Consider the following 18,735-nt stretch of genomic DNA (forward strand, 5'->3'; position numbering starts at 1 on the left):
TTGCTAATGGACTTGTGACCCACTTCACCCTAAGGAATGTAGGACCAGGAACCAACATGAGTGGCACTGAAACATTGCTCAAGATGTAAATTAAGAGAACCTCATCTTTTCACATGGGGAAATGGGTTCAAGCTCCATCCAGAAATTAAAGAAATGGTACCACTTTGTGAGTACTAAGTCTGAAATAAAATGTATTTATTCATCTGTACAGCAGCCAAAGCAGCAAGGGTATGCTACAAATTATGCAACTGCCACTTTGCTAAAAAGCTCACGTCAACATTTTATAGGAGGGGGAAACAAAACCATGCTCCAGGCTGGCTACAGCTCTCCTGGCGGTCCTCACCTCCCCGAGCTCAGGGCTTACCTCAAGTCCTTCAGCTCATGCCTGGCACTGCTGTCCTCTCTCCTGCTTTCACTCAGGTCTGCAGCAGCTGCCAGCTGAAGGCTTCTGGTGATAGGGCCCCCACTCCGCTCTCTAGACTTCACTATGAAGCGGTCTGTTCTTTTCTTACTGGCCAGAGCAGTCTTGCTTTGTACAACAGCTTTGCTCTTCTGCACTCTCACATGCAGGTTTCGGGACGATTTGCTTGAGAGCTGAGCACAATGACTCTTGGCAACAGCCTTGGATTTTTTGCTCTCAACATGAGTAATTTTGGCCATTCTTATAGGACTGGAGTTCCTCAAGGATGAAGAGCTTGCTTTTTTGGATTTGACTGAAGCTGCAAACTTGACATTCTGTCTGGATCTGAAGGATGAGGAGGGCAGTGAGGCTTGGGCAGGGCCTGAGCTCCGAGCTCTGGTCTTGCCTAAGGGCGCCTGCGTGCTCTGCATCTTAATCTCCGTGTCTGCGGTCCGTCTCCGGGGATTGCTGCTGCTGTTTCTGTCACTGCTGGCAGGTGATGCGTGGCCACCTTTCTTAGATGAATGGGAAACTTTTCTTTTGGAAGGAGAAAGGGGTTTTTTAGGACAGCTGAAAGCGGCGTGCTTATTCAGGCTGCCGATGTATGTGAACTCCCTGTCACAGTAAGGGCAAATGTGCGAGGATACCTCAGAAGTGTCCTTCAGGTCTGTCTTCTGCTTTGCAGATCTGTTCTTCTGAAGGATCGCTTTCTGGACCAGCTGATTTTTCTTCTTCAGTGCACTTAGCTTGAGCTTATTGGGAGACACTTTGCTGAGTTCAACATTGAAGCTCAGTCTCTTGGGCTGCCCCATCCGTCTGAAGGCGTTTTTTCCAGAGTTGTCTAAAACCACCACTCCGTTTTTGGGTTGCACAGTTTGTTTCAGGGGCACTGGGTTCTTCTTAGGGGTGTACCTCTTCTTGTCACTTGCAGATGCACATGCCAAGATATGTTTATGCAGCTCAGGCATATTATCAACACCCTTTCCACACTTCGTGCAGCGAATGGCAGTAGTGAAAGTCTGTGGAATATTGTGGGTAGTGAAGTTTGTGGCCGTTACGCCAATACCCATGGGGTTTCGATGGTGGTATTGAAATGGAGGTGGTTTAAAGCTCGGGTAGTGCTGATTGAGACCAAGTCGGACATCTGGATCTTTCGTCTTTATTCCAGAAGCCATTATTTTGATGGTCGTGTAAAGCTCTTCAGAGGAATCATTTAACTCCTCCTCTCTAGAAGTTTCCAAAGGCTCATCTGGCAAACTCTGCATATGCTCCACATGGGCCTTGCTGGGGTCTGTGAAGTTCTGGGGCCTCAGGGTCCCACTTTCAAACTCGTGATGTGTGCACACCTCATCTGGGTGGAGATCTCGCTGGTGCTGCTGTAAATTGCACAAGAAGGCAAACTCTTTCTTACACACAGAGCACACAAAGATATTCCCAACTCCGTGAAGCAGAAATCGATGCTCTGACAGGTCAGTCTTACCCTTAAAAAGCTGCACACAAAACTCACATTTGAAGGGCCATTCTTCAGCATGAACAGATAAATGTTTGGTTAGATCTTTAATGGAAAGAAAAGGTGATTCACAGACATTGCAAACAAAGTTTTTGCTGAAGGTTTCTTGGACAACACTCTGTCCACCTGCAGGTGGGGCCTCTTCCTTGGGTTTCAGACCTTCACTCTCTGACTCCTCCTGTTTGAAAGTTATTGCAGGGAGAGATGCTTCCAGGTTGTCACCAGAGGAAAGCACAGAGGACACTGCTGAGAGAGGAGGAGGTGAGGGGGATGTGGAGGAGCATGAAGAGGAAGAGAAGGAAGAGGGGGAGGAGGAGGAGGAGGAGGAAAGTGTCGGAGGACCAGGGGACGCAGCAGACATGAGGGGCTCCACAGGAGGAATGGGCGAGGGTGAAGGGGACACTGTCGGGGAGAGTACTGGGAGAGGAGACTGGGCAGTGGCCTGTGAGAATGGAGAGGGGCACTGCTGAGGAGACGCATCTGAAGAGGGAGTGGGGAGAGGGACAGTTGGAAGGAGGGGAGGTGGTGGAGTGGCAACCGTCAACACAGGAGGGCACGGGGGAGGGGAAGAAGGCTCTGTGGGGATCAAGAGAGGAGGCAGCTGACCGGAAGACAGGGAGGCTGTCTGTAGAGAGGGGGATGAAGGACCAACAACTTCTGGTGGGGACTCAACAGTGTGGGCTGAGGAACTCAAATCAGGACCAAGTTCAGGATCTGGCTGTGTATCTAGGGATTTACAAGGACTTGGGCTTCTGGTCACCTCTGGTGTGGTTTCTGTAGGTAAGCTAACACCATTATACTCATTGAGAAGAACCTTTTGTAGCATGCAGGTGGTTGGTTTCTTCTTCTTTGCAGCACCACAGCCTGGCTGTGCTGAATGGTTCTCTTTGAATTCCTTGCCTTCAGTATCACAAGGCTTTTTATGCACACTGAGATCCAATACAGATTCCCATGGGACTGGAGTCTTGCCTGTGCCCTCAGACTTCTGTTTGACCCCGCTGGATAAATCCAATGGCTGTTGGTTGCACACACTGCTGAAAGTAGAATTGGCTGCCCATTCTTTTGTTATTTTGTATTCATCAAAGCAAGGAGGACTTCCAGTTTCTCTCTCATCTCTCCCAGACAAACTCCATGCTGGTGAGTCACTACGATTTTCTAATTTGGGTTTCTTGGAAGTCAGAACTGTATCTGTCCATGCTGCTTTCCCATCGCTTGGTTTCCCAAAGTCTCGAAGGGCAGGGCTGTGCTGTGGAGAACTGGGTGGAGAGCTGGTGCGCCTCTTAAACCTACTAGAGGTCACTGGTAACATAGACGCAGGAGCGGAAACGCACACAGGACCTAACTTTGGAATCTCAGCTGCTGAAATTCCTGCAGGAGGAGTCAGTTTGTCCTGAGTCTGAAGAAGCTGCTTGAGCTTTGAAGATAAATAGACACCCTTCTCTTTATGGAAAGACACTACCTCTGTTGTGGACATGCTCAGAGGCAAACTTAAGGAACATGAGGGCGCTGTGGAGTCAGAATCTGCTTCAGCTTTAATTTTGGGGAGTACAGGTGGACTGGCAGTTCTCCGTTTCTTGGACTCACAATTTGTGCTACTGGGAGACTCTCTGGGAAGATCATCTGTTGTTACAGAGACCTGGGTGCTCTTTATATTTTGAGTAATTTCCACTGTTACTGGGGCAAGCAGACAATCTATGCCATATAAGTGTGCAGAATTAGACTCCATCTCAATCACATCACAATTACTAGTGCTGTTGTTGGTCTGAATCTTACCATCAATATAGTAATTTAGGTTTTCAGAGATGTTGCTTGAAATGTCCATGATGTAGACATCGTCAGCTTCCCCTTCCTCCTCTGGCTCTGTGCTTGGTACATAGACATTCTGGGAAGGTGGGGCCTGCTCTGCTGGTGGCTGTGGCTCTTCCAGGAGTCCTCCTTTTCGACGGACACCTTTGGGAATCAGATGGCGTTCATGAACCCGGCGCTGATGTCGTCTCATATTGGTGTGAGTTCCAAATACCTTTTTGCAGTATTTGCAGGGATGAAGTTCTTTAACTTCGCCATTCTCTTCCACGAAAGATGAATTTATTATTTCCTGGGAGGCTTTCTCTGAGTTCAATATCAGACAGTCTTGTCCAAGTTGAGGTGGACTTGACTCATTTTTAGAAGTGACATTCTCCCCCTTGCCATCATCTAGGTCCTCTGAGGGCTGTAGTGTCATGCTGGGTCTCCTCTTTAACCCCGCTTCATGGCGACGTTCATGCCGTCTTCTGTTAATCTGTGTGCCAAACGCTTTCCCACAGTACTTGCACTTGAAAGCATGATTGATTGTAGACATGTGGATATGCATGTGACGTTCAAGGCCCTGCTTGGTTGCAAATTTTCTTTCACAATGCTGACATGGAAACATAAATGTTTCAAACGCATCACCGTTGGCCTCCTCTCTATTTCTAGAGATGTGGAGAAGAGGGGCCATGTCTGGAGAGTCTTCAGAAGTTTCATTTGAAATGCTCTGTGGTTCTTCTAATAAATCCTCTGGCTTTTCTTCACATCGTATTTCTGGCTCTTTCACAGAGCTTTCATTCAGCATGTCAGCTTCTTCCTCCCCATCTTCTTCCAACTCCTCCTCCTCTTCCAACTCCTCCTCTTCATCCTCTTCCTCCTCTTCCTCTTCCTCCAGATCATTGGTCTCACAGTCAGTGACTTCTTGTTTCCCATCTGGCTCTGGCTGTGGCTCACAGGCAGGGAGAGGGATGGCCACCTGTGGAACTGCATCCTGGCTGATCACCTCAGGAAGAAGGGCTGGCTGCTCAGGTGCAGAAGCCAAAGGCCTCTTGTCCTCTTCCTTAGGACCTAGGGGCACAGAGGAGCAGAAGCACAGAGGTAAGGACACACTGGCTACGTGTGATCAACTCCTATGACTTCACTGCCAGAAGACAGTAAGATATATGAGCAAAACACTCCATTTATAGAGGTAGCTGGTGCAAATACCTTCCACTGACTTAACAAATGAAAGGGACTGCTTAGCACTGGGGAACACTCCAGACACTTCAGGACAAGCAGATCCACAGGATACTGAGCTTTTTGTTTACAAAAACCGTAGTGCCTACAATGGTGTTGGAATAGTCAGTATTAACTGTAAGGAGACTAGTTGTAAATTCCAATTTCTCATGATTCAAAGGACTTCCTGAACCTATCAGATTAGGTTCTTGATAGGTGTACCTAAAGGATGAAACCAGAACTCATTCTGATATAATCAGTTCTTCAAGTCAAAGAAACTTTCTATCGCTTAGAAGCCTAATCTAATTGTTATGAATCAGGAGCACTTCACTGAAGAAAACAGCAATCTCCAATTACTTGTGACACTATATGCTTATTCCCACCTAAAGTAGACAGTCCAGAGGAGGGCTTGCTAATGAAGCCACAGTTGAGCAGAGACATAAAGAAAATAAGCCACGCAATCGCCTGGTGGACAGAATGCACTGGGCAGAGAAAGCAGCAAATACATGAGTTCTAAGTCAAGACGGCACTAAGCAGGTTCAAGATTGGAAAGGCTGTAAGAGAGGGTTGGGAAAAGGCCAGGAGATGAGATTAGAGGTAACCCAGGACCTAGATACCATGAGAAGCTAGCCATTACCCTGAGTCAACAGGGAGGTGGTTCTAACAGAGAAGTTATATGGCTCCACTTTAAAGAGAATCAATCAGGTTGCTCACTGGAAGAAAAATGGAAAACCTAGGTGGGTAAGGGAGGGAGGTGGTAAGAAGAGCTCATTGCTCTAGGAGAGGTGCAGGACGGTGACATGCAGGTAGTAGGATGGGGAAGGGGGTGGAAGTAATCAGAGCCTGGGTACTTGTATTTGGGAAATGAAGCTGACAAAATGTGCTTATTAACTGGCTGTACTGAGAAGCCAGAAGACTGCAGAAAACTGCAATAATCCGGCTTACCAACCCACAGTGACTACAGGAAGAGCAGGGATATCTACGTACACGTGTAGACGTGTGACAGAGAGAAATTATGAGTTTACTTAGGATGAACTAAAGTTTAGGGTATGGTAATATAGTTGTCCCACTGAAGATATTAAGTAGAATTTCATAAGAATCTTGAGGTCAACACAGAGGCTGGGCACCTGCCTATACCCAAGTCGTCAGGGGAGAGAGGTTAATGAGCAATGAACTTCAGACTACCTAGAAAGTGGACAGGCAAGGAAGGACTATATCCCAGACACTGAGAGGGTGTTATGGCTAATATCTCTGTGAGCTTGACCTACCTAGGAAAAAGGAACATCAACTGGGGAAGTGCCTCCAGTATATTAGCCTATAGGCATGTCTGTGGGGCATTTTCTTGATTGATGGTTGATGTTGGAGGGTCCAGTCTACTGTGGGCAGGGCAAGCCCTGGGCATGTAATCCCAGGTTGAATAAAACAATGTAGCTGAATTTGAGCCTTGAAGCAATCTAATAAGCAGTGTTCCTCCATGGTCTCTGCTTCAGTTCCTGCCTCGGCTTCCCTCATTAATGGGCCATAACCCATAAGCCAAATCAATTGTTTCTTCCCCTAAGGTGCTTTTTGGTCATTGTTTTATCATGGCAAAAGAACACAAACTAGGACTGAGAGTGAGGAACGGCCTTTAGGTCAAGAAACAAGTCACAAAGAAGGAGTGGTCTGCTCAGTCCAGAGCTGCAGGATGCTGGGTAAATAAAGGACTAAAACTGGGGTATGCTCCATTTGCCAACAGGGAGGTCTGGTGACCAAGACAACAGCCACAGCAGAACAGTGAGGACAAATTCTCAAAGGGAAGGGAAAAGAAGGAATGTTAGGAGCTCTTTCAAGGTTCTCTATAAATATAGGACTTGTGGATGGAAGAGAACAGAAGACTCTTCCAGATCAGAGCTAAGAGGAAGATGCAGGATGAATGCTGGTAGGGTGGTCCACAATGTCACCTGCCCAATAAGAAGGACGAACTGCTATGCTATTGAATTCAACCCCTTCTCCCATAGTCACCCTCAGAATTCAGAAAACTCTGCAAAAGAGGCAGAACTACAATTTCTCTACACCAAGTAAACTGGCCAACTCTTCAAGTTTCCTGACAGATCCCCATGGAGCACGCACAATAGACAGCATGACTCACACCAGACTGTCAGGACCCTTAGCCCTACCTCCTACACACATCTCAAGTTTATAGCAGTATAAAATCATTACCAAGTACAAGTTTTCCTCTGGCAGAAGCCACACACAGCAAGCAAGCAACTATCCTATAATAAACTAATGGCCATACGTGGTGTGAAGTATGCTATGCAGGCTAAGCCCCAAGTTCATAAGGATCAAGGACGGAGAGGGAAGAGCAACAGAGGGCAATCAAAATGAGGGACAGAAAGCATCTGGATGCAGAATCATCTGGGATACTGAACTATGGGATGGATGAAGAAACTGAGAAAAAGACTTTCCTGAATGCTGAGACCAAGTCGGAAATGGTGCTGTTGGACAACAGGCTATGAGACAAAGGCAGGAAAGAGCAGCCCAACTGTCGGGATACAACAGGCTGTCCACAGACAGGGACCACTGGCAAGAGGAAATGCTAAAGGGCGCCCAAATGCTACAAGCTCTGCAAATACAAAGGTAAGAACAAAAGTTACTTAACCACGGAGGCATCAGCCCTCTTGCTATTTCCTAGAAACAGAGGTCCTACTTCTCCCATCTACTGCTACCTCCTTAGCAATAGGCTCCTGTTTCTAAATAGAAATCAGTCTTCTCTCCCTTAGACACATTTCCTATTTTCCGTGTGCTCTCAACAAGCCGGAAGAGCCATCAATAATGTTAGTAACACATTTTAAATGAGCTCTCAGATATTTTTAACAAGCACCCAGAACACTGGACCAAAGTCAACATGGGACAACAGGAATCTATTTCCATGGCTTAAAAAGGTCTTTCTAGAATTTGTTTTCTGTGATAATCTGTGGTTTCCTTAGTTTTTAAAAGTGTCTACAATTGATGATCAATCTGGTTTGACACTATCTAAAGCAGTGGTTCTCAACATTCCTAATGCTTTCTGTCTTCTTGGGCTTTCAAACATAAGGGCTGGAAGACCTGGGTCAGCAGCTATACTAGGCAGAGTGACCCTCAGACTGACCAGCAGTACCAAACACTGGGCCTCAGCATCAAGTGTCTCTTTCATGGTTTAATGGTTCAGCAGGGAACAGTAACTCTTGACTTACTAAAGGGACCTCTTACATTTTCAAACTCTACTTTTAAATAAAAATTGTTTAGCAATTTTTGTATTGTTCAAACAAATGTCTTAGCAAAGTTTGCTCTCAGGAGGCAAACGTTATATTGAACTCATCTCACTTCCCCCACTGTGTAAAGCACAAAGGGAGGTTTAGGGATGGAGGGAAGCTCCCCTCCTTCCAGTTAATTCCTTCTGTTTAAAAATCACACTGACCTCCTACCTGATTCCTTCGATCACCCTGAAGGCCATGTACACAATGAACCCATCCTTTCCTGAGTCACAAAAGGGCATAAAAATTGTGATTCTTTTGAGTGTTGTCATCACCAACAGGGCAAATAAGTGACCATAAAAGGCATTCAAGATATTGATAGTCCCACCCCCCTCCCCCTCCCCACACACAAATGTTTCTTGCACGAGTCACAGCCTGTATTCTGAAATCTGCTTGTCTGTGTCACAATGAACAACTCTTGGGCAAGCTCCTGTCTCTATGTGAATTTGCCTGTATCAAACTGAAAAGACACATAAGAGTCCCAAATATGGAAGAGGCGGGGTGTGGAAAGTTCAGTTTCTATACTAAACTCAAGGCGCCTTTCTTGCTATTTGAGCCCTCTCTAGTTCTTGACCACTTCTCATGTGAGCAAGCCAGAAGACAAAAGACTGGATGAAGTAAAAACACATACCTAGATCACCAGATCTCATCACTTACCTTCTGCAGAGCCTCTCATGTTTGCAAAGGTGGGGTCGGGCTCACTTGCCTTCAGCTGTGTGGCCTGGGGTCTGATGCCTTTGTTTTTATTCTCTTGGGATTTCTTCTTTCCTGAAACACAGCATGTATTTATTTACTCATTCATTCACATCACTCTGATCTCAGAGACAATTATTAACCGAAGCAAAGTAAACTGCATTTGTAGGCAATTTTATCATTTTGGATTTCTAAAGAAAGGAATGGATGACTGACTGTAAATACCATCAAATCTGTCAGAGAAAACAGAAATTCCTAAGTCCTACACTTTTAGATGCTTAGTCTTCAGTGTCACAGCTGCAACAGCTATTCAATTAATGCACAATGTATTCTCAAAAAGTTAGTAACAGGCCGGGCGGCGGCAGCGGTGGTGGGGCACACCTTTAATCCCAGTAGTTGGGAGGCAGAGGCAGGCAGATCTCTGATTTCAAGGCCAGCCTGGTCTACAGAGCAAGTTCCAGGACAGCGGGGCTACACAGAAAAACCCTGTCCGTGTCTCGAACACAACAACAAAAATAATGATACAAAAGAAATTTTAGAATCACCAAAGTTTGAAATCATATAATATAGGCAAAGGCATATTAGAGAGAAACAATAAAGTATAACTTAGAACCTTTTTATTAAGATAACCTATTGGTTAAGCTAGGATAATCCCTAACTGCAACTTCTACTTTAGAAGTAGACATTGCAGGCCGGCGGTGGTGGCACACGCCTTTAATCCCAGCACTTGGGAGGCAGAGGCAGGCGGATCTCTCTGAGTTCCGAGGCCAGCCTGGGCTACCAAGTGAGTTCCAGGAAAGGAGCAAAGCTACACAGAGAAAGCCTGTCTCAAAAAACCACACACACACACACACACACACACACACACACACACACACACACACAGCAGTAGACATTGCATTGCCCTGCATTATGAAGGATAAATATGGCTCAACATCAAATGCAGAGTGATCATGAACAACTCCATCAGCCAGCATAGCCCTTGTTTAAGTAATAACATGGGGAGAGGCGCACAAAGTTCAGGAAATAAATATTAAGTGCATTTCAAATGATCCCAAACCATAGAAGGTTAGATTCAAACATGACATCTCCTGAGAAGCTACAGCAATGAACTGAATCCCCAAAGGAGCACAGCAGAGTACACTGCAGGTCCAGTCCTGAAGGACTGACCCCAAACTGGTCATCAGATCCAGGTGAGTCTCAAGTCCCTTACCAAACACTCCCTTCTCTTCTGGCACTGTTCTCCTGCCCACCCTGCCCCTCTCAACCCCTCCTCTCCCTTCCCTTCCCCTCCCCTCCCCACCCCTCCCCTTCCCATCCCTCCCTACCTCATCCCAAAAAACCCATGTTTCCCTGCTTTTCCTAAACAAGCCTTCTACCACCTTTATGTCCACCTCAGCTAAAGACAGACAAGAGCCGGGCGGTGGTGGCGCACACCTTTAATCCCAGCACTCGGGAGGCAGAGCCAGGTGGATCTCTGTGAGTTCCAGGCCAGCCTGGTCTACAGAGAGATCCAGGACAGGCTCCAAAACTACACAGAGAAACCCTGTCTCAAAAAGAAAAAAAAACAAAAGACAAGAAACCACTCATCACTCCGGAACAGAGAAACCACATTCTGATAGTCTCAGACAATCATAGGAAGAATAAAGACAACTGATGAAAACTAATGCCAAAAACTCAAAATGGCACAACTGAAAAGATCATTAGATCAAAAGTACAGAAATCAACTGTAATACAAAATACTAACTAAAAAGAGTTTGATAAAATTTTAACAGCTATAACAAGAAAACAAACTACGCAAAACAAGTCATTTAATTTGTTAGTCTTTAAAAGGAAAATCCTAAAATATCATTTTAAGTGCCCAAATCTTTAGCCAATAAGAAAACACGCTTAGTTTTTATCTTTTTTGGAGCCATCTCTCCAGGCCTAGTTTTTGTCTTTTTAATTTGGGGGGCAGAGGGGTTGTTCTTACAACTATATGGTTAGAAACTCCTGACACTATGCCCACATGTTCTTTTCCCCCTGCAGTTAAAGAGGCTTGGAACACGAGCACACACATGATCAGAAGCACCTCCACTCTGGTCTGGCTAGAAGTCAAAGGGCAGAGGATCATGGCAATGGTTGGTTGATTCCATCTCCAGGTGAAGAATCATACTATCAGCACCACAAGAGTCAGACACACAGGCACCTTCCACAGAAGGAGGCCCCTCAAGACTCCCCTGTCTCGCCCTTACAGTGCTAGTCTAGGAAACACACAGGCACCTTCCACAGAGTGAGGGAGGCTCTTTGGACTCCCCTGTATTGACTTTACACTGTTTAATCTAACCCTGTTAACTGCTGACAAAGACTCTTGAAGGATCTGTGTGGAACAGAATCTGGATCCTCTTCCCTTTCAACAGTCCCTCACCTTCAGTGTCTATGTCCTTCCTGTGTATGATGTTCAGTCTGAATGAGATTAGTAACTACACACAAAATGCATGCCGCACACGCACACGCACACACACACATGACAATCTGACGCTATGGTGCGGTGGAACTGCTCCAGCATCACAAGGCCAGCAGCAAAACCTCCAGACTCTGCACTCAAAAGTTAGATACAGAGATGTGGTTCCTAAATCAAAACCACATGTTTTTCTAAGCACCGTCAGTACTACCCCCATGTCCTCAAGCAGGCCGAGAAGTAGGACCCTTTACTTAACTGTCTACAGGTCTTCAAATAGAGAACAGTAATCTAAACATGGCCTCTGCAATAATCTTCAGATACATTAGAAATAAAGGCATACTGTAAGAGTTTCTAGAAAAACAGGTGTCAATCTGTTGACCATGATACCTTGCCAAGGCAATTCAAAGGTTTTCTACAATCCAAGTGCTGTACCATGCCCAAGTAGCAACATGAAGCATACCAGGCAAATGGAAACAAAACATTAAATATTCCATTATAATGAAACATGCAGTGTGATATACTCCAAATGTAGCTGCTTAAGTATGTGAAAGATAAACACTATTTACATTGTATTCCTTGCCTTAAAAAACAAAACAAAACACCACCACAACAGCTAGTTCACACCATATGTCCCTTTCTGGGCTCCTCATCAGCAAATTAGTTTGTTTTCTAGTCCCCAGGTATTTACTGTAAAGCCACAGCCATGGAAATGCAATCCATTGTGAGCACAGACCACATCAGGATGAGCACCTCCTGTATCTTCTTCAGAGGATGAACAAGAGCACACCACAGGCACAAACAGAACAGTTAACCTGGCTTCTCAAGCACAGCACAAATGACACTCCCAGTCCCACAATTCTGTTGTGAAGGCTGCTGATTCACCACAATATATTTCACTGCATCATGTAGTGGGCAGAGGCGCTCTACCCACAAGATCCAGCAACAATGCCCCCTTTTCCAATGTGACAACCTAAATCTCAGAACACAGTGAAATCTCCCTTGTTCTCTGTGAGGAGATCTCAAATGTCAGAGCACTGGACTATACCAATGTATTAGATTTGAGGTCACAACAGACGTACAGGAATCTGTGGCCTATATATTTATTAAAAATTATGGTAAGTTCTTAGAATAACACTAATATAACAATTCTATAGATGAAGAAATGATACCACCAAGGTAACTTAGTGAACAACAATGGATTATGTGGCAACAAGAATCTAGTAAGACTATTATTTGTTCATGGAGCTAAGACTGATATATCTAAACTTTCTCAATCAGAATCATTTATCAAGAGACTTCTCCTGAGGCCCTCTGACTAGAGATGAAGGGGCTACCAAAAAAGCTACATGCCTGTCCCATTAGAGTGCAATTTTGTAGGAGAAACTGAAGGCTCGGACCCCTGAGGAACAAGTACATCTATGACAGAAAACAAATTAAATTCTGCTCCCACTTATGTGTCAATACAACACCAATACTGTTGGACAGATGGGGACCTTCCACATTTCCTTAATCAGGAAAGTTCTTTCCAGGTATTTGGTTTCTGTCTGTTACGTTAGAAGAGATTACAAGAGAAAACGAAATAACCTATCAGAACTTTCCTCAAGGGAAGAGACGACTTGTAGCTTCTATCTTTGAAGCAAGAGGAACCACTGGGTGGCTGGCAAGTACACAAGTGCACTTACCAGGGGTTCTGCAGGGTCCTACATGGCGCTACTGCCAGCTGGCTGCTCCACTTGGTCTAGACAAGAAAGATACAGGAATGAAACATGAGGAAAGCGAAATGGAAATGACCACAAGAATAGCATGAGGGACAACACCTGATGTGTTGAGGGGAAGGAATGTGCACATAAAGACGAAGAAAAGAAGGCAAAGAGCAATTATCTACTATGTCAAGGCTCTCATATACCACCACCCCCGCAAAAAGCCATTCCTATGTCCTTAGTTGCTGCAGTTAGGATCAATGTATTAGGCTTACTGTCAGGCCCTTACCATGCCTATGTTATATGACACCATGCCACACCACTATGGGCCATTCCTCTAGACTTCACAGTACCAACCCATGCCTCCAATTTCATAGAGACCCCCACAGATCAGAGACGGGATTAGATTCAGGAGCCAGAATCAGTGACAACAGCACTACTCAAAGTGCTCTTTCTCTGGCTGCCACCTGCTAAGCTCAGGGAGGGCTCAGTCAGCACACTCCATTGCTAGCCTGAAAGATGAAGAAGCTCCTACACACTCAGCATAAGGACAGCAGTCAAGGTGGAAGGAAGCACTCTTTCATTTTCATTTTACCTTACGTCACAAAGTATCAGTCAACCATACAGAACTCTGCTCTCAACAAACATGATTCACCAAGGAAACAGGCCTTTCTAGTCAAACAGCTGCCATATAAAGACACTCAGCAGCTGTAATGGCTGCTTTCTTAGACAACAGACAGCCTTACACTGCTCGTACCCAGAGTGGGAGTTACAAAATCAAAATTGCTTAAGGCAGCACATGAATAATTTAACCCAGATCTGGACTATGTTCTACTAGTCAAATAAACTAGACAAACAACAAGAAACTCTACAGAATAATGTTTCACTTAAAAATGTTCAGGCAGCAAAGAAAATTCCAGGTCTAATCAAGCAACATTAAAAATTCAGCACAACAGTCAAGTTCGTGCATATAGTGATTTACGTGAACTAAATTTAGAGCTACATGGAACTCTCCCTGTGTGCTGCCTCCTCACTGGGGAGCTAGCCATGTCTTCAGTATCAACAGAATTAAGGCAGCACAGAAGCCAGGCCCATGGATCTTTCACACCATCCTCGGATACACAGTGACTCTAATTTAGACAGTCAGGACTGCCCGTGAGACTCTACACTTTGCCATGAAAGGTCACTGAAGGTCTGAGCGGCCCTGAACAGTATCAAGAGAGGCCATCAAACTGGGCTGTCTGCTGCCTCTAGTCCTTACCATTCAGCCAGCCCAGCCTCTCAGCAACTTCTGTCCCTACCACTCCAACAAAATCCATTTCCCATGGTTATCACTGACATCATACTTTCAAGTTCAGCATTTCTTCAGTTTCATTTGTCTTGTGTTCTCCTTCTGAAGATAGTAGGGTAACACGATCTTCCATCCTTAGGATTCCTCTTCCCGGTCTCAGCATTACCATCCAGAATCTCCACCCCACTCCCCTGCCCCTTCTGTCCTTCTTTCTTCTGCCCCTGAGGAAATCTGAAGACTGGAACACTGCTTTCACAACAGGCTGCAGAAAGACTCCAACAAACACCCAGAGCTAGGATGAGGGGAACAAAGGCTCAGTGAACACACCATGGGAGATGGGCATGGGAGAAGCTGAGCTGCTTGTAGCAAAAAGATGAGAACCACTATAACACCCTGGAACAGGAGAACTCGGAAGACTGCCCAGCTCTAAACTTTACATTATTATATGGACTGCCTCAAGTCCCAACACATCACAAGTCACATCACAAGTCAGTACTCAATCTGGAACTTCAACTCCCACCAATTCTCTCCTTCACCCTCTGTGTTCCAGGAGGCCTGTCAATGACATTTCCAAGTCCTAATTTCACTCTTAAAAATAAGACATAATGACTCCTTCTATATCTCAGGCAAAGTGTGAGTGATTCAGTACAGCACTTAAGTTCATTATACTTTTTTTCCCACATTTTTGTAAGGAAAAGCCAGCTATAGACTGATGAGCACTCAGGATACGGCTGAGATACAAGCTTAGGTTCCAAAAACCAGATAAAAGGTTTAACTGGGAGAAAACACAAAGTACATGCTCCAGTAAGATTTTTAAAAGCTAAAGCCCCTTTTGATTGTGTTAATGAGGTCAAAGAATAAAGAGGTAATGGCGGTGTTGACACCTCAAAGAGCCAGAGTTATGTGAGGCAGTAGAGGCAGGAGGAGACAAAGTACCAACCACTGGAGGTGGTTCAGTGCTCTCCAGTGCATATGGGAACACTCGAAGCTAAGTTCTCTCTCCACCAAGAATCCCAGCCACTGCAGGAGCTGTGTGCCTGTAGGCCACCAAAAGCTACTCAAGGGAGAATCAGGAAACTGAGATGGCAGGACTGATGGAGACCACTGTCTGAGACACTGTGCCCAGAAGGGCTGCTGGAAAGGTCACCAAGCATCACACTCTGGCCCTGGTAACAAGGTCAAAAGTGGCCAAGACAAGTAGTCACCAGGGAAGAGGTCCTGTCAGTCTTGACAATGATAAGAGTCTGGGCCGTTTTCCATTTCATAGAAATGAAAGTAACATGCTACACATTTCTCAGATTTTTCCCTTAAAATAACTCCAAAATTTCCCTGAGAGTAAAACATTGCTAAGTTACTTTGGCACAATCACACCTTCTTTCTACAGCTAAGTTTAAAAAGAGCTGTCTGTCAACACTGAGGCAAATAATAAAAATACAACCTTCACGGTTTTAAGTTGCTCTGTGTATTAAACAGGACTCTGAACTTGATTCCAACAGAACAACGGGAAGAAACCCTCCAGGAGCCTCAGTTCTGCTGTGTAAACTCCTGATGAGACCCTGCTCCTACCAGGGGGCTGCTGCAGAGCCTGGGTGGCACTTCAGGCTACCCCACTTCCACACAGGCTGATGGACACAGCAACAATCTTATCTTTGCTTTTAATTTTTCTAAAAATAGGGGAAAAAAAAACAATTTATACAGTGGCTTTGAATTCCAATTTCGAGAAAGAGCTCCCCAAACAAACCAGCAAATTTAAATTAAGAAAACATCAAGTTTCCTTTCCTTTCTCTTTAGAATCTTTAAAGTCCTATGGTATAAGAAAAAATATTTTAGAGGCTAATTAAAATATCTTTGAAATCTAAGCTAAGTTGCTAGCCTGTTCTACCTTATAACTTAATTAGAGGTTTCCTCTCCTAGTTTTTCAAAAAGCCTTTATGAGTGAAAATGGATGCCCAATCTAAAAACATATGGAAAGCAACTGGTCAATTAAAAAGCAAAGAACTTGAGGCTGGAGAGATGAGCACTGGCTGCTCTTCTAGAGGAGCAGGGTTCAATTCCCAGCACCCACCAGGTGACTCACAGCCATCTGTAGCTCCAGTTCCAAAGTGAAACATTCAGGGTTTAAGTCTGAGTCTGTTCCCACAGCAGACAAAGAGCACTGACAGCCCCACTGTAGTGGTGCATTCCAGGCACCTGAAACCCCAAACCACCAGGGAAGGCTGTATTCTCCATAATTGGTAAAAGGCCTCTTAGAGCTCATGCTAAATTTTACAATACTGTCTTTTGATGAATTAACTACAAATTTACTTTAAAATATTTTAGAAATAAATTTAGACATAACAGACAAAATACGACACTTAAAATTCATTCTTGGCATTTATGACAGAAATAGAATGTGTTCAGACCTTATGACAAAAAAGTCTACAGTAATCATAAATGTAAATGTTAAGTGACCTCAGGATACACACATTAAGACACTGGAAGGTGGCACCTGGTGATGTAGTTGTAGAGAAAGGTCTATTTTCTCTACCTGTGTTCTCTACGACCGAAAAATTCATGAATGGGTGACTTTCAAAAATGAAATGCACACAAAAGCAAAATTAATGAGATAAAATTAACACTTCTGTGAGTAAGATTAACATACACCATTTTTCACCCTTTGGCAAAAATCTCTACTTTCCATTTTGAACAAATTATCTGTTTTCTCCCTCCTACTTGTATATAGAACAAAACTGCTCGGAATAAAAACTGCTATCCTCAGAAATATTAAGTCCACAAGACAGCTACAGAGATTTAAATGGAACTCAAAGTATAATATAGCACTAAACAGCCAGAATTGCTTAAGTCTTCAAATCACCTCATTGACCCTCAGGTGTGTAACCTGTAGCTTCTTGTATGTAACAGAACTTCAAACAACTGTTTCCTCCTTTCATACAGACATACACACTCTATATTCCCTGTTGTTTCACTGTTCTTTAGTTATTATACCCATCATTATTTAAATAAAATATCCACATTAAAACGATCATGTTGAGGCTTATTGATATTAAAGAGGGTCCTGATCTTGGCAGTCAGCTTTGGTGAGAGTAATGTTAACTAGCCTTTAGTTTTATTTGCATTTTCTAAAACTCTCCAAGTAGGCAAGTGGATCTGCTACATTTAGCTAGAGGGCTACAGACACAGGATCCCTTACAGAAACACAAAACCACTTCATCTCATGGCCCTACTATGGAGTAAGGAAGGCACTTTGTTCTAGTCCAACTGCAATAATACAACAGCATTACTGCTCACCGACCCAATCCTATCTCTGGCATGTTTGCTCTCATCAAGCTGCCCTCGTGCCTGCACGGTACCCTATCATAACTAAAGAACGGCACATCACTGCTCCAACAGGAATCTTGGCCACGCTCATCTCAGCACTGCTATGCAGTCCTGCAACCTCAGCAAGACAAAGCATTGGACACTTTCCTCCTAACTATTTTTAGATTATAGAATACACTGAAACTCAGTTCCAAACTTTTCCTATAGGTCTCCACCTAAAACCAGAGATGTTCTCATTCATTTAATAACCCATCTGTTCTCAGATGCACCAGGAAATCAGCACAAGCTTGTTCTTTGTAAGTTTAAAAGACCTTTTCTCTGCTTTTTCTTCACTGCATAAAGGTTCTAATGCAATGGTAGAGAGGCATTTATTTTTATGGTTTTCTTGGGTGCTCTGAGCTACAGGACACTATTAGAAGCCACACACACACACACACACACACACACACACACACACACACACACACAGACAGACAGAAAATACAGATATATTACTATTGAGAGATCTTCCATGAAGGAAGTTAGAGTCCTCCGCAAAAAGACTTACTGATAACAAAAAGCCAAATGTGTAGAAAAGTTGTTCAAAAGTATTTGTATTTCATTGAGAAGGAAAAGGGGAAGGGTTGGCTGGAGGGAGAAGGACAGACACAGGAGGGAAGGGAAGGAAGTAGAGGCTGATGAAAAGGGCCGAGAGTCCAGACCAGATTAGGCAAGGTAAGTAGCTCCAAGTCACAGCAGCACCCACAGCTACCCACCTCCAGCAGACCCCTGATTCCCAACAGGCTCAAGCACTGAGTAAACACTACACCATAACTCAGCACTGCTCTTCAGGGATTATCCCACCTCTTCGTCAATAGATGTTTCTTATTCTGCCAATTTAGGAGGGTAAAAGAGTGCTATTCCCAAGAACAGGAGTAAGACTAAGATGAAGGCTTGTCAGAATCAGGTTCAGAGCATGGGGGCCTCCAAGGCCAGTGCTCACAGCTGAGGAAAAAGGTCTCTCTCATTCTCAACCCAGTCCCTCATCTCACCTGTTCCCAGGAGATCTGCCTCATGTGTAAGGTCATACATCTCCTCTTCAAAGAACTAACATAAATCAAGGGAGCAC

At 44.5% G+C, this 18,735-nt stretch overlaps 1 protein-coding gene across 2 annotated transcripts in view; it reads right to left on the bottom strand.

Annotated features, from left to right (window-relative positions):
- Nucleotides 1–18,735, bottom strand: part of Prdm2 (PR/SET domain 2) — a 109,594-nt gene that overhangs the window by 22,453 nt on the left and 68,406 nt on the right. The window contains exons 1-3 of one of the 2 annotated variants that reach the window (XM_059255343.1): nt 13,001–13,051; nt 8,840–8,950; nt 365–4,763 (exon numbers count right to left, since the gene is read on the bottom strand). In XM_059255343.1, coding sequence (XP_059111326.1) covers nt 365–4,763; nt 8,840–8,858 — 4,418 coding nt within the window. In that variant the 5' untranslated portion in view covers nt 8,859–8,950; nt 13,001–13,051. Of the gene's footprint in view, nt 1–364; nt 4,764–8,839; nt 8,951–13,000; nt 13,052–18,735 lie in introns of those variants that run through there. The other variant, XM_059255342.1, reaches the window with a different exon arrangement.

Source organism: Peromyscus eremicus, chromosome 2 (assembly GCF_949786415.1).
Source record: "Peromyscus eremicus chromosome 2, PerEre_H2_v1, whole genome shotgun sequence".
In the NCBI taxonomy this organism is placed as follows: Eukaryota; Metazoa; Chordata; class Mammalia; order Rodentia; family Cricetidae; genus Peromyscus; species Peromyscus eremicus.